At 38.3% G+C, this 15779-nt stretch overlaps 1 protein-coding gene across 1 annotated transcript; it reads left to right on the top strand.

The window, feature by feature from the left end:
• The first annotated feature begins 2059 nt into the window (after positions 1-2059).
• On the top strand, positions 2060-2719 carry LOC149237557 (uncharacterized). The gene is made up of 2 exons (XM_089369313.1): positions 2060-2476; positions 2612-2719. Exons 1-2 carry the CDS (start codon positions 2060-2062, stop codon positions 2717-2719), a joined length of 525 nt encoding a protein of 174 aa, XP_089225439.1.
• Positions 2720-15779: the final 13060 nt, after the last annotated feature.

Genomic DNA, 15779 nt, shown 5'->3' with positions numbered 1-15779 from the left:
GGGTGCATGCTCATGGTTGTGAGAGCAAAGGATGCGAAGACATCTGAAGCTTTCCAAGGTTGTGATCCCACTCATAAAAAAGAATTGTATGAAATTGTTTCTAACTATAATGGGCTTTTTTAGGAACCAAGTGGGTTGCCTCCAAAGCATGAGATCCAACATGAAATTCACTTGCAGTAGGATGCTCCTTTACCCAACATTGGTATGTACAGGTTTTCATCCATTGAGATGGAGGAGATAAAGAAGCAGGTGCAAGAATTGTTGAACCAAGGGGTCATAAGGCCAAGTTCTTCTCCATGTGGTTCACCTATTGTGTTGGTGCCAAAGAAGGATGGCACATGGAGGATGTGCATAGACTACAGGGAAATCAACAAAATAACGGTGAAGAATCGGTACCCTTTCCCTCGCATTGATGATTTACTAGAGAAATTGAAAAATGTTGTATATTTCACAAAAATGGACTTGCACGGTGGCTACCATCAGGTCAGGATTGCAGAAAAGGATGTATGGAAGATCGCATTCAAAACAAAATAGGGGTTGTTTGAATGGCTGGTAATGCCATTTCTGGCCATGAGGGTGATGAATGATATTTTCATGCCTTTTCTTGATGATTTTGTACTTGTTTATCTTGATGACATTCTTGTTTTCAGTAGGACATGGGAAGATCATGTGAATCATATTAAAAAGGTGCTTGATGTTTTACAAAAAGAAAATTTGTATGTCAAAATTTCGAAGTGTGAATTTGGTAAGACCCCTTTGGTTTACTTGGGTCACATTGTTGGAGGTGGACAATTGAAAATCGATCCTTATAAAGTTGATGTAATTATAAAGTGGCCTAAACCCACCAATGTTACTAAGGTTCATAGGTTTTTGGGTGCAGTGCAATATTGGAAAAGGTTCATTTCCAACTTCTCTGTCATTGCATCTCCCTTGAATGCCTTGACAAGTGTGAAGCAAACCCTTCAATGGGTAGGAAAGCAACAGAAATCCTTTAATACACTAAAAGAGAAGATCAGTATCGCACCAGGTTTGGCCTTACCTGACATCCATCAACCTTTTGGGATCGAGACAGATGCCATTGGATGTGCCATGGTAGCAATATTGATGCAGCAGAGGAAACATGTATGTTACCATTCAAGACATTCTCCCAAGATATTGTGAACTATCGCACATATGACAAGGAGTTGTATGCTTTGGTTCAAAGCGTGAAGAAGTGGAAGCACTATTTGATTGGAAAGGAGACCATCATTCACACATATCACTAGCCCTTGCAGTACCTCTAGTCACAAACCAAGCTTCAACAAGCACGTCATTTCAGATGGATGGGATTCCTCCAACAGTTTCACTTGGTAATAAAATACAAGAAGGGAACTAGCAACAAAGTGGCAGATATGCTTTCTCACCCTCCTATTTATGCATCTACAATTTTGCAAAATGCTTCTTTATCTTTTGAAATTTATGTTGAACAATATGTTGATGATTAATATTTTAAGGAGATTTATGCAAAGCTAACTCATGGATAACAGGTAGACAATTACGATTTGCAGGGAAAATTGTTGTACCACATTAGCAAAATTTGTATCGTCACTAATGAAAGAATACATGTAATTAGAGAGGCTCATACCTCTCTTGTGTTGCGTCATTTTTGTGTAGGGAAAACTTTATGTCATTTGCAGAGGTTATGTTATTGGCCTCACAAGAAAAATATTGTGACTCGATATGTAAAGGGAGGTGTGTTTTGTTCAATTAGCAAGCCCACTGATAGAAAATTGGGGCTCTACACAACACTCCATGTTCCGAGTCTTCCATGGAAAAGTGGTCAATATATTTTGTTGGTGGTTTTCCTTTCTCTAGGAGAGGTCATGACTATTTGTATGTCATTTTGGATCGATTTATAAAAATGTGTGTTTTAATGCCTTGTCAAAATCAGATCACTACAAAGCAGACTGCTCATCTCTTCTTCTAATTTGTATGGATCCACTTTGGGTTGCCCACAACCTTTGTGTCTGATCAAGACTCTCATTTCCTTGGATATTTTTGGGCGAGTTTGTGAAGAATGATGGACACCAAGTTCAAGAGGAGCAAGTTGTTTCATCGACAGACCGACGGGCAAATAGACGTTGTCAACTGCACAGTGATACATTTACTTCGGGGCTATTGTGCCAAGCATTTGAAGTTGTGGAACGAGAAACTGCCTTATGTACAACATGCATACAACTGGGCAATGCATTCATCCACTCAGAGCTCACCGTTCAACACATGCTTTGGATATATTCCAAAGGATCCCTTAAACATGGTCTTTGGGAAAGATAAAGATTCGAGTGAGCAAGATGATAGGGACAAAGAACGAAAGGTCATTCAACGAATTCAGATGATTCACCAGGAAGTGCAGGAGCAATTGGAGAAAAGTCAAGCTCAATATAAAGCTCGACATGACAAGCACCAAGTTGATCACCAATTCCAGGTTGGAGACAGGGTATGGCTCCACATTAGGAAAGACAGAATGAAAGGGGAAGGAAATAAGTTGAGACCAATCTGCTATGGTTCATTCATCATATTAGAGAAGATTAGAGACAATGCTTTTCATCTTGATTTTCCAACATACATGTAGATGTACTCAGTGGTGAACGTTGAAAACTTAAAGCTTTATGAGCCTCATTTGATCATGGACATCGAAGAGGTTGGACAGGTTCCTACAGTGGATGAATTTGCACCATAATACTTGGACAAGCTACCTGAGGATATCATTATTGACATGAGAACTAGGACATAACGATGAGGAGACATGGAGTACCTTTGTATTGGTTTCAAGGGAATGCATCCAAGTAAGGCCCGTTGGATTGAAAAGGAGAAAGTGACGGAGCAATTCCCTCACTTTCCAATTGATTGAAAAGCTTTTGGTAGTCTAAAATCGCATTAGTGGGGAGAAATGATCCAGGAGGTTTCCAAAAGACCAAATTTTTTACATCCTCAAAATGTAGCGAAATTGGTCTCAAATCGAAGAGCTTATCGTTCTGAATCCAACGGCGTGAGCGAAACCTTAAACGTACACCATATGTGAAAGTTATAGCCCACTGAATATTTTTCGAAACAACTAAATTTTTTGCAAGTGGGACCCACAGTGCCACATGGAAAGTTAACATTAGCAGTATGGATGCTAATGTCATACGTACGACTACTAGCGTCAGCAGGGTGACATGTTCATACAGATCAAGGAGGACCAATCACAGGTTGACACGTGGTAGGATGACATCAGCAAAGTGACGTGGCGTTACGAACTAGTGACTGAGCACCACGTGGCAGAGTGACGTCAACAAGGTTGGCGGTTGGTTAAGGGAGTGATAATTTACACCAGTGGTATTTTCTGGAATCTGGCCACTGATGGCGACAAATTTTTCGCCTCTTTAAAACCTCCAGTGACCCTTAGAAACCGACAGGCGGCTTTCAACTGTTGTGCCTTAAAAATTCAAAAAAAAAAAAAACCGGTTGGGCTGGTTGGTCGGCGGTCAAACTCGTCCAACTGAGCCACATAACATATTGTGTGTGTCTGTGTGTATATATACCATCGTCGTAAATCGAGGGGTTGACGGGTGTTGAACCCGCGCCGGCCGGTAGCGACCCCATAATCGTCAAGCACCAAAAAACACAATACGCCAACGTTTAAAACAATGCACCAGTTATATATGGGGGGTCAGCGGGGTTGGAACCCATGACCACCTTGGCACTATTCAGACGCACCACCAACTCGCCTAACGACTCTGTTGGGATATTTGCCCACGCAACACCATTTAAACTCCAAGTTTTTTTCATTCCAGACAGAGGGAAGGTCATGCAGAACTGAGAATGTTGATTACGGGAGGAGGAACAATGCACTAAGTTGGAACTACACCCATCCTGACGCAGTTTTCGAGAAAGATTCCTAGGAATCTTACGAGATTTTTTGTAGAGAATCTTGTAGGGAATCTAAAAGATTCCTTAGAGCTCCAAAAGTCACATGCTCAGAACATGGTCAAGTTTATAGTCGTTTGACATGATTTCACACCACAAATTCAATGGTGATGTCCATTTCTGTAGCAGAGCTTCACATTTTTAGACCATTCCGGAAAGTGGAGGTATAAGGGTCATTTTTGTAATTGATTGTAATTTGGTTTCACTACCATTTAATGAACGATGCCTCCCCTCATTAAGTCGGTCTAGAGACATAGCCCACACTGGGTGAACTCCATTATCAAGTTGTTTTTGTGCCTTTGATCTCATGGTTACTTTTGAATTCCTCTTGTTTTATGTGTTTACGTCACTTATTTACATGCTCTTTCATATGCAATTTTGTATGCATCCTTGAAGTAAAATATTTGGATCACTTTATTTCCTCATTTTCCAAAATAGATAAATAATAGATTGGCCCATTGGGTAGAGGTGCATCGGGGTTTATATTGATTAAATGCTTAACCTAGCAGTGCATAGGTACCCTAGTGGGTGAGGATAAGATGTCTTGTATTCTTTCATGATCTTATCTAATTTCTTATGTTGTGTGGATACACATTGTGTGGAGGCCATGGATGTGGCCATGACCTTCTACTCACTTTGAGAATGAATCACAAAGAAGACAAATTTCTCAGTCTGGGAGATGACCTTCCTACATTGCTTAATGGCGAGCAAAGAAATTATGGTACGTAGAGCTACCTTTGGTATCCTATATATTTGTCTACCCAAAGTAATAAGGAAATTACAAGATATAGACTCTGTTAGGGTCTAAATCTACCTCAGGCTGAGAAAGGCAGAATCTAGGGTAACATCAAACCACACTTAACCTGGTAGCTAGACCTACCAGGTCAAGAGAGGGCTCTCTCCTTGTCAATCTCAGAAGAATATGGTTAATAGAGCTTGAGATGACTAATGTGAAGACTAATTTTAGGCTAGGTATATGCTCAGAGGAGTTTGATTGAATTTAATTTTGGTTTGCTAGCTCAAATGTGAAAGGCAGATTTCGGTCCGGGGAATGGACACAGTCTTGCAGAGATCTTTATGGGGCGAGGTAGGCAAATGGTTTAGTAATTTGAAATAGGTGAGATGGAGAGTCTTAAGACTGGTGAGGAGTTGGAGAGGGAATGAAAGTCTCAGGGATCCTCTTCAAACAGCTGAAAACATAAATAACTAAACAAACCCTAGGTAGAGCACTGCAACATCAATGAATTCTATCTTTATCCTTGATTCATTTAGTTAAGTTGAATAGAAAGAGATGATGGCATACATAAACACATGTAAACTTTCATTACAGAAGGAAAAATAATACCAAATCAAATTTCCACAAGAATCCCACAAAGTGGTGCAAACCCTGGTCTATTCCTTTGCCAAATTGCAGAGATGAATGTACAATAATGCTCAAAGCATTCACAAGAGTCCAACCTTTACCAATGACTGAAAAACTACTAGATATAGGAAACAAACAACTCATGCTAGGCTTTAGGGGTCGAATTCATGAGTTTAGGAGCTGTTTCAACAAGATCTAAACTAAGAACTAAAAAGTAGGCAATGGAACAACATGCCTCTAAAACCTAGGAAATTGATTCATTCAATTGCAAACTACCTTTTCATGATGTATCTACCTCCATGAGTGAAAATTTAGCATATTTACATCAAAATCCATCAAGTCACATCAAATTACATCATGATTTTGACTATTAGAGAGATAAAAGTCAAACTGAGAAGAAACTAGTCGAAAAACAGAGTTTTTTGGCCAAAATGACAAAATTTCATCCTGTGCACCGCGCTCCTATCCCTGTGCGCCATGCTACTTTGGAGCTGATTTTGGAGGCCTTCTCGTGCACCAAATTTTCTCCAAGTGGGCTTGTTGGAAATATATGCCTATATACTTTCCAGAACAATTAGAATTTCTAAATTTGGTGTCCATTTGCCCCTCCAAAAATGAGTTCTCCCAACACTGCTTCCTGTGTGGCCAAAAAGGGGCAAAAAGGGCATTTTTGAGGTGTTTTGACCCTTTTGGAAGCTCAAAACTTGTCAAAATTTCTTGGCCATGTGAGGGAATTCATATTTTTTCATGAGGAATCCAAAAATGCTAAGTTTTCCTCCAAAGGAGGTCTCTAGCAAAAGCGCGCGCCAGGTGGCGCGGCGCACCAGGCAGAAAAACCCGTTTTTTAGTCCAAAAATTCAAAATTTGCAAAAAGTATCCCAAATCTCTTGAAATTTGGGTTGAGTGTCATGCATCAAGTGCTTTGTTGCGCTAAGGAAGCCTTAGCCAAGATCTGGAGTCTATCTTGCTCCTTTCTCTTCCTCAATGGTTTCCTCAACTTGGCCTTCAAAGTCCTAATTCTCGCTTTGCAAGCTTTGTTTCTCGCCAAGTAGTGGTAGGCCATGTGCCTCAACATCTTTTTATCTCTGTTGGCCTTCTCCAACATCTTTTCCAAGTGCATGTTTGTCCTCTCAAGCCAAGATTCACGATCAGCTTCAATTTCTTTTTCAAGTGGTGTCAATTTGGTTTTCCTCCTCTTGGCAGCTTGTCGATTTGCGCTTATGTTTTGGAGATCCATGATGGTTTGCTGATCCTCTAACTGTTTGTTTCTCTATTCCAAATAGTTGATTATCCACTTGGCTCTTTCCAGGTTGAGAGACAAGTCATGAATGTCATCTTGCTGCTCCCGAATGATCTCCTTGAGCTTTGAGCTCAAATCAGTGTCATCATCCTGAATAAGAATGAAATTTGTCTCTTGACCTCCTGAAGGTCCCTCATCATGTAATGGTTGCTTACCCTTGTCCTGTATCTACTCTGCTGTTGGAGGAAACGAGACCCCTTCCACCCCGGGTGGAGATAATATTCGTTTTGCTACTGCAAACAATCTCCTAGTGCCCTTTTGGTATATGACAAACACTGACACACTGGTGGTTTGTGTCTCATGCACCTCTTGCTGATGTGAAGGCTCTCCTACCTCATGAAAAACTGATGGGGGAACTTGAGGACCTATAAAGACCCCATGTGAAATGAAATCCTCCCATGAAATATTCAATAAACTGAGCTGATGCAAAACCACAATTTTGATTAATGCAAAGTGATAGATGCTATTATACTGCTGATGGGGAGGCTTCCTTTGCACCAATGTGGTAATTTTATCAATATTCCGGAAAATGAAATAGGGGAGGTTCATCATCCTCACCCTAGTAAAATGCATCAACAATCTGATATGATAGGTGTATAAGCGAGAAAATCTACCCTCACAGCTGAAATATTTGATTATGAGTTTCATTAGGGGAGCATATGTGTCTTGTAGGTACCTAAAGGGGAAGACCCTACTGACATGTCTCTGAAAACTAGCCTTGATATAAGGCTCATAATGATCTCTGTCCACCAGCTACCCCTTATTCCACTACTCACCTACATTCGGAATACTGATTGCTTGAGCTATAGTCTCAGGTGTCAAGGTGAATGTCACACCTGCCAAATTGACTTGGCCATTGTGAAGATGGAGTACAAAGAGTCTAGCAAGCTCATGGTGGTATTTGACTCTTTCCACCATCTCACAAAATTGGTAACAAGATTGATGTTGGAAGCATGTGACAGCAAGAGGGCAAGCCAACAGCTCAGCAAGTGAAGTAGGCTCCTCCCGGTTATGTTTTCCACTCTTGTGAGGTCTCTTTGGTGCATGAATTTATTTGGAGGAGTCACTGACTATTTCCTCATTTCTATCATAAGAAGACTCTGACTCCATGTTTTCCAATGCTTGAGTTTTCTTAGATGAGTATGAAGAGATTTTAGAGTGACAATAGGTATTTGTTGCTAAAAGATAGGGATTGATGATAAGGACTGTGAAGGGACTGTGTATGAGGGGTTGGGGATGCTGTTGGTTGAGTTTTTGGGGAATAGAAGGGTTTAGGGAATAATATTTAGGGTTTAGGGTTGTTAATTAGGGTTTGGGATAAGTGAAAGTAGGGATTAGGGTTATTAGTTTTAGGGGTATGGGGAATAGGGAATAGGTAAGTATGAATGAAAAGGGAGGGAGAAAATAGGTGAATGAAATGTAGTGAGGGAGTGAAAATGGTAGGGGTGTGTAGGACAGCAAAAACAACAATTTGTAAACCCTAGGCAGCTTTTTTTTAACAAACTGTGCAAGGAACTAGGGTTTAAATTTTTCCCTATTGAATCACCATGAAGACTAAAGCAAACTCATACATTGGCCATATGGGAGTGTCAACTTACTTGTGAAATGAGGAATTTATGGTTTTGAAGCTTTTGGAGGAAGATTTGAATGATTTTCGGCCTTGAAGACTGGTGCGCCGTGCCACCTCACAGGTGCGTCGCGCCTCTCTGGTGCATCGCGCCAGTTAAAAATTTCAACGTGGACTGCGCTCTGTGTGCGCCACGCGGGCCAGGTGCGCCGCGCCTACAAATTTTCACCTTTTGACTGCAAAATCGCTCCCTTGGCTTCGAAAACGCAAATTGCACTTGCTCTCTTCTCCTTTGGACACAAATGAACCTCTTTGACATGAAAAAACTTTATATACCCATGGTTTTAATTTTTGACTTATGAAAACCCACTTTGCTAATGTTTGCTTTTCACTTGCTTTTTAAAACTCTGTTTTGGGCAGTTTGTCTTACTTTTTTCCTTTGATGGACTAAATGCTTTGACATTTTGTTTCTTTTGCAGGAACTGGAGTGGCAGAGGCTTGGCAAGGTGACCAGGGCTACCTCTTGAAATTATTACATATAGAAAAATAAAATTACATGAGATTTGTACATAAAACATAAAAAACTCTGTTTTTCCTCAAAACAGGGTTTTCAGGAAAAATCAATCACTAAGCATGTGATTATTGAAATTATTGTTGCTGAGACTTTATTTGACCTCCTCATGCGCCTGCTGACCAGCTTTTACAAGACCTTATTGACGAAACCCTAGACCTAATGAGACCTAAAACCCTAAAAATGACTTTTGCAGATTTAAGGACAAAAAATGACTGCAAATGACCTAAATGTATGAAAATGGGCCAGCAAGTAAAGAAAATGAGGAAAAATTTATAATATGCCATCACCATCAGATGATCCATGACCCTAATGGAATGCAGTTGATCAGATGAGACACCTAACATGCAATGCAACAAGAGAATTTGATCACTGATGGAGGGATGAAGGTACCGACACTAACAGACACATATACAACATGATACTTCCACAAGTATTGTTGGCCTAAAAGAACATCATAAACCTTAAAGGGGGTGTATCACACACTACCTCATCCTTGAAGGGCTTCATGTCCTAGGGCAGGGGACATTGTTTTCTAATGTGGAGATATTTCCCTTGGTGGAGCCACCTAATGGTGTATGGCGATGAATGTGGTGTTGTCATCAGGTCCAACCACTTGATAATCTTTGTTGAGATGATGTTATTTTTACTTTTTCTATTGATAATGAAGTTTGGCAGAGCACCCTTCACCCACATCTGCGAGTGAAAAAGGTGCTCACCTTCTTCTGTTTCATTGGGTTTAATTGGTTGCACCTTAGTGGCAACAATGGTGACATTGTGTTTTGCATCAATGATTCACTTCCCCTTTTCTAAATCTAATTCAGGGTCAAAACCTACATCTGAATCTGAGGCTTTTCAGCTTAGCCACCAACAAAATCTTCGATCAGCATTCATCGATGTTATGCCAAGGGTTTTTATGGAACTCACACCACTTTCCCGTGTATTTGTTCGTCTCCCCATTACCATTTTTTGTTTACAGCTTAGACGAGTTGTCCTAGGGTGGTCCATTTTGGCTCTGTCCTTTTTAGTATAAGTTGGGATTGCCTTTTCCTTGCTTCTATTGTGAGGAAATCACATATCCAAACTCTCACTTCTTTTGTTTAAATTTATACTCGATTTCAACAACATGTCGGTACACCATGCCCAATGAGGAGATGTCAAGAAACTCCATTTTAGTTAGGATGTATCTGTGCAAATCGTCACAGTAATTTAGCACCAAATGTCACTTGGATTCTTAATATCCATCTTACTACCCATATTTGTGAACTCTAGCACTATTTGGTCCCTCTCCCGCCATAATGTGGTCTATCTCGTGTACTAGCCATTATAGCTTCCAACATGGTAATATTGTTCCTTAATAAAATCTATGAAATATCCCCAAGTAGATACAATCACAAACATTATGGGTTCCTTTGTGACCTTTTTCTCACGATAAGTCTCCTCCCAATCCTTGACATGGGGGACAACCTTAAGGAGTTCAAAATAATATTTTATATATCAAAAAATATGGTGGATGGAAAAATAACCTTCTAGCATATTTAACCATTTGTCTAGGAAATTCACATCTATGTAGCCTTCACATATAGGAATATCAAAATTAACTTGTACCTTGAAGGGGGCATCTCCTTTGAAGTGGTTAATTGACGAAGATATGTTGGTTGTTGGAAATCATCAAGGGATCTGGGAAAAGTCATCCATCATCTCATTCCTTTGTCTCACAACAAATTCCTCAAGCAAAAATTTCATCCCTTGTCTTCATTTTATTTTGCCTTGACCTTGTTGGGGACATGCGCAAAGAGACAAATAAAGAACAAACTGCTATGATACCAATGATCTAGATTTATGAAGGGAATGAAATGAAATACAAATTTATAACAAAAATACAAAGATACAATAAAAATTGACTTCTATTAGTAAAGAGGATGCACTGAAACTGTAAAAAACACAAAATGAAACAAATATCCTCAAATGGTGGTAGCTTATCTTTGAGAAAAGATGTGGTGGCTATGTGCATTTGCTAGAGCAATTTACAATGAGGCAAAAGGCCCTTTTTAACATAAAGCAATAATGAGGAAATCTTAAACATCCAGAAACATAACCATAGAAAATTAAACACTAAGAGGCTTGTGGCCCTTATGGGGTTAGTTGGTAGGTCAACTTCTCGGGGTCATACTTCTGCATATGATCTTTGTTTGGTGTGTTTGGTATCCCATTGGAAAGGTCTAGTCGAGAAGTAACCATTCTAACTAGGCCCATGCCAAAGCCTATAAGTTAAAATTTGGGCCCCTTTCATGTTAAGGAAACATTCTTTAGTGCCTCAAAATAGCCTTGGAATTTGAGGGCCCAAAAAACTATAGAAATTTTTTTAAGATGGAGAATTGTTCTTTGAGCCAATGGAATAGGTGGGTGGGTACTGACATCCACCTAGATCGGCATTGAACCATCTAGAGTTAGAGTCTAAGCTCCATGACAATTGATGAATGTAATATTTATCCCTTCTCCACTATAAATAATAACCACTAGATTAATTTTCCTTTGCAATGATATAATGCCCCTCGCATGCTTCATTTACATTGTTTGTCCTCATTTGTATCCTTGACATGCCATTTAAGAGATATTTGATTCTATTTTTTATTAATAATATGGTTATCAACGTATTAGATAAAAATTGTAATTGAACCCTGCAACATTGTAATATAGTTTTTTAGATTTGATCATAGTTACCTATTGTCAAAAACATATAGCTCATCTTTTAAAAGATACATGTTCTTGGCAATTCTATTTGAAAAGAAATAAAACAAAATAATAGAGGACTAGGATCCTAGTAAAATTACTTCATAACTTCAAAATTTGTGAATAAAAAGTAGCAAACAAATTCTAATTACCTCATGCTTTGTTTTTTCTGCTTTTCTAAATGATATTAATTATGTTTTCTCCTTTTAGTGAGTGGAGGTTATGCCTTCTTTCTTAGAGCATTTATGTAGGAAGCTTCTAGACTTAGGGTAGAGCATACATATGTATGGGACCTAGGTACTTGTTGATGTGTATAAAGATATGTTTGGGATGCTTTTCCCATTTCCAAAGTAGCATTTGAATTGGATATATGTTCTTTCCATGACCCTCTAGTAGTAGGGTATTTTCTTCTTCTGGAACCACCTCTCAATCCTGTCAGGTATCAGGGGGTTCTATTCCATACTTGGTTTTTTCTTATGTTTTATGCCTCTCTATCTCCTCACTTTCCTTTAGCATGTATTATAAGTTTTCAAGGATTTCAAAGTTATTGATATTCACTTTTAATGATCCTTCTTGAATTTTATTTGATTAGTTTAGCCACTTAATCTATGACTTTATATGCTTGTTATTTACCGACCTGGATGGATTTTACTCCTTTTCACTAGAGGTTTTTGAATGCCACTTAGAAATAAATGCTTCTCTTGAATATTTTGACAATTTCTAATAAAGTGTCCAAACTGATGGCAAGAATTTCACTTAAAAGGATTTTTCTTATAATCTAGTTCTTATTGATAATTCCAACAATCCATATTAATTTGCAGTGCCTTTGGAAGGCCCTTCTCCAAATCCACTTAAATGAATATTTTGGCACAAAAATGTAGATTTCCTTTTGGTTCTACTAGGTCAATGTACTAACCTAGTTTTTCTTTAATGGCTCTTAGGTGCTTTTATCCCATAACATTATGGGTAGGTAGGGAAAGTAAACCACATAGGGGCATTTGCGATCTCCTCTTCAAGGTTGAAGCCAAAAGACTAGAAAGTTAAAATCATTCCCCTTGATCACACTAAATAGGATCTAAAGTGAGAAATCATGTTTCTATCCCCTCTAGCTTAGAATCTAGAAACACAAAATATCCTCAGCGACATGTAAATAGAGATACATATACCTTGAATATTGGATTACCGTGTGCTACTATCCATGCCTCTATAGTCCTTAGGGTAGGCCAATGGCCTATAAATTTTTGAATCAACACATGTTTAGATAGAATGACATAATTTTCTTGGTCTAGAGATGGAATATTCAATTGAAGGATGGAGTCCAACCACTTAATGAATATTCTTTGAATAGGACTAACCATTCGAGAATCTACTCCTAAAAGATCTATATCCTTTGGCCATGGTCAAAGAGGTAACTATTAGCTTGAACACTTCATTTTGGGAATATAAATATTCTTCCATTATTGTTGATGGCCCCCAAAAATAGGCATAATTTAAGGCCCATCTAACCATCCTTTGAAAAATTTAACCTTTCCTTTTGCATGTGATAATGTTTTTTTCAACTTTAATATGTTCTTAGGAGGGTTAAGATGTATTTGCTATATCTTATGTGCCTAATGCATTAAATGTGAAGGATATTGAGGATATCATATGCAAATCACGCAGGAGTCCAACAGGAGAAGATTATGGGGCTTGTCCCCCTACTACATGTTAATCACAACTTGGATAGCTCAAGAACATTTACTACTTTTGTGTGAATGTGAGAACACCAGGGAACTAGATCCACATTTTTAGGGGTTTTGGAGGAAAGTAGTCATCCCTTCAAGGAGGCTTCCCCTCAAGCACTTTTTGTATAAATAAGGGGCCTTAGCATCCTAGTAGGGATTAAAAACTCTAAAGGAAGATAGTCAACATTAGAGAAAGGCTTTTGCCTATTATTTCAGTTTGACATGTCTCATGTATGAACACGTTTGACAATTAATGAAAAGCAATCCTTTATTCTCAATCTGATTTTATTCCAAGGGACCTGAGTCGTCTTGGGTTAGGGACCAACCCAGGTGCTCAAACCCCCTTCTTGTACAATTCATTTCCCTGCATTTAGTATAGTTGTGGTTTTTTGCAAATGTGTCACTAAGAAAATTATTGTCTTTGCAGGGTTTATTAGTGAGTTATTTTTTGAAGTTTTGTTATGTACCTTGTTATGATGAGCACAAAATTAGTTTCCTTCATGTAATATTAGTCTTCCTTCTAAATTGAACTCATCCTTTTTTACTTCCTGCAATTAGTGGTTTAAAAATTGTTTATACAACTTGCTTTTATCAGTTAGACATGCACTTTATTTTCAGATAGACAGATATTGTTTCATAGGAAAATTTTGTGTTGTTTTTATGCATTTAGTGCACTCTCATCATCCTCTTTTCACCCAATGCTTTACATCTTTGCAAATTGTCAGCAAGCTAAATTCTGCCTAACCGAGCTACAGGAAACCCCTCGTTTTGTCTTTTGCTTGTATGAGTTCGTTCATTGAGTGTGCCTGAGCTTGGTAAGGACCTATTTTCCCTTCCACAGCCTTCTCCCACCTTTTCCACTCTTCAAACCACATCTAAACCTCAGAAAGTTGCTTTAAGATGTTTCTTATAGCAAAACATGCCATCCTATAGCAATACGCAGATTTCCTTAGAACGCCTCCAAAATCACACTAGAAGCTTGTTTATCATTCCTTAGCATTTTACAACATCCATTAGACTTTGGATATGGAGTTTAGAGGTTCAAAGATCCCTTAGGAAATTTTCCCTAGTAGTTGTAGCTTTCTTCCTACAATTAGGGTTTGTTGTTTTTATGTCTTCTTTTAACTACAAAATTGATTTGTCAATGCACCATAGAGTAGGATTGATTTGCCTCCAACATTTTTGAAGTATTTTCTTTGCTTTCTTATAAGTATCATAGGTTTATTTCATTCATTTCCTTTCCTGCAATAACATAGATTTACTTTCTGCAAAACAGAGTAGAATTACTTTCTGTCATTTTCCTTATTGTAATTAGATTAAGTTTTACCTTTTATCATTTAGTTTTCTGCTATAGAGTAGGATCTCTTTCAATTGTTTCCTTTCCTACAAATTAGAATATATCTATTTATTGTTCATTTAATTTTTTAAGCATTTCCTCTAGCATAGTGGTCTCTGTGCATTTTGACTTCTCTTCAGTTGCATGAGATCAACCTAAGTAGAATTTATTGCCTATTGTACATATAGTATTGATACCTCTTAAGTTTGTATGAACCCTAGGTTGATAATTAATGTTGAGCCCCTAAGGTGTTCCAACATTCTTGTTGTAATACTGTGGGCCATCACTTTTTGGCATTGTTACCAAGGTGGTGCCAAAGTAGGAGTTGTTTTCTGCTTTAAGATTGATTCATTTTCATTTCATTAAAAAAACAAACAAACAAAACAAAAAATTTGCATCAACAGTTCTATTTTACAAAAGAATACAAAAAATGTCACTTATTTCATGCCTCGTAGAGCTGGGGAATAACTAATGAATTTTTTTACCTAAAACCACCACTCCTACAAATAGTCAACCTTCACCTTTTGGTGACTACGACCTTGTTACTCTGTCCACAAAGGATCTAGATGTCTTCTTAGGTGAGAACCAGATATTTTTTAGGAGCCTATAGGAGGAGGAGAACCTCCATCACCCACTGAAAATATGGATGGAAATAGGCAGCCTGAAGTTTTTCCTATCAGGGAGACAAATAGGAAAGCTAAAATGAAAAATATCAACCCCACTGCTCTTCCACACTTCCATGGAATGGCTTCTAAGGACCCTGACACCTTCATGTTTGAATTTTTTTATTCTATAGGACATATGATTATACATATGATGAGTAGAAGCTCAAATTGTTTCCTTCTACCCTCAAGGATGCAACCTTGCATTGGTTCATGAGTTTAGAAGGAGGCAACATTACTACATGAGCCTAGACGCAACAAGCATTCAACACCAAGAACATAGACTATTGCAGACCAAGGGACGCAAGTGAGGAAGTATTCATAATGACCCATGGGCTATATGAATCACTATAAGAATTTGAAGAAAGATTTCAGTTGAGCTACAAGAGGGTTAACTGGACCCTTGATCCAGATTCAATGAAGCTATTCTTGCTTCAGGCGGTTAGAGAAGAGTTGATAGAGACCCTCAATATGTTGTCCAATGGAGATATGCATCAACTAAATTATGAAGACATTAAAACAATGTTTGAAAACCACTCTAAAGATGCAAGAAAAAAGAGGTATATTAAGCTAGG

Source organism: Pinus tabuliformis, chromosome 8, assembly GCF_031772625.1.
Source record: "Pinus tabuliformis cultivar Carrire ecotype Pingquan chromosome 8, CPIR1, whole genome shotgun sequence".
Classification (NCBI taxonomy): Eukaryota; Viridiplantae; Streptophyta; class Pinopsida; order Pinales; family Pinaceae; genus Pinus; species Pinus tabuliformis.
Note: the sequence above shows the minus strand (reverse complement) of the source record. Positions and strands in the feature narration are given on the sequence as shown.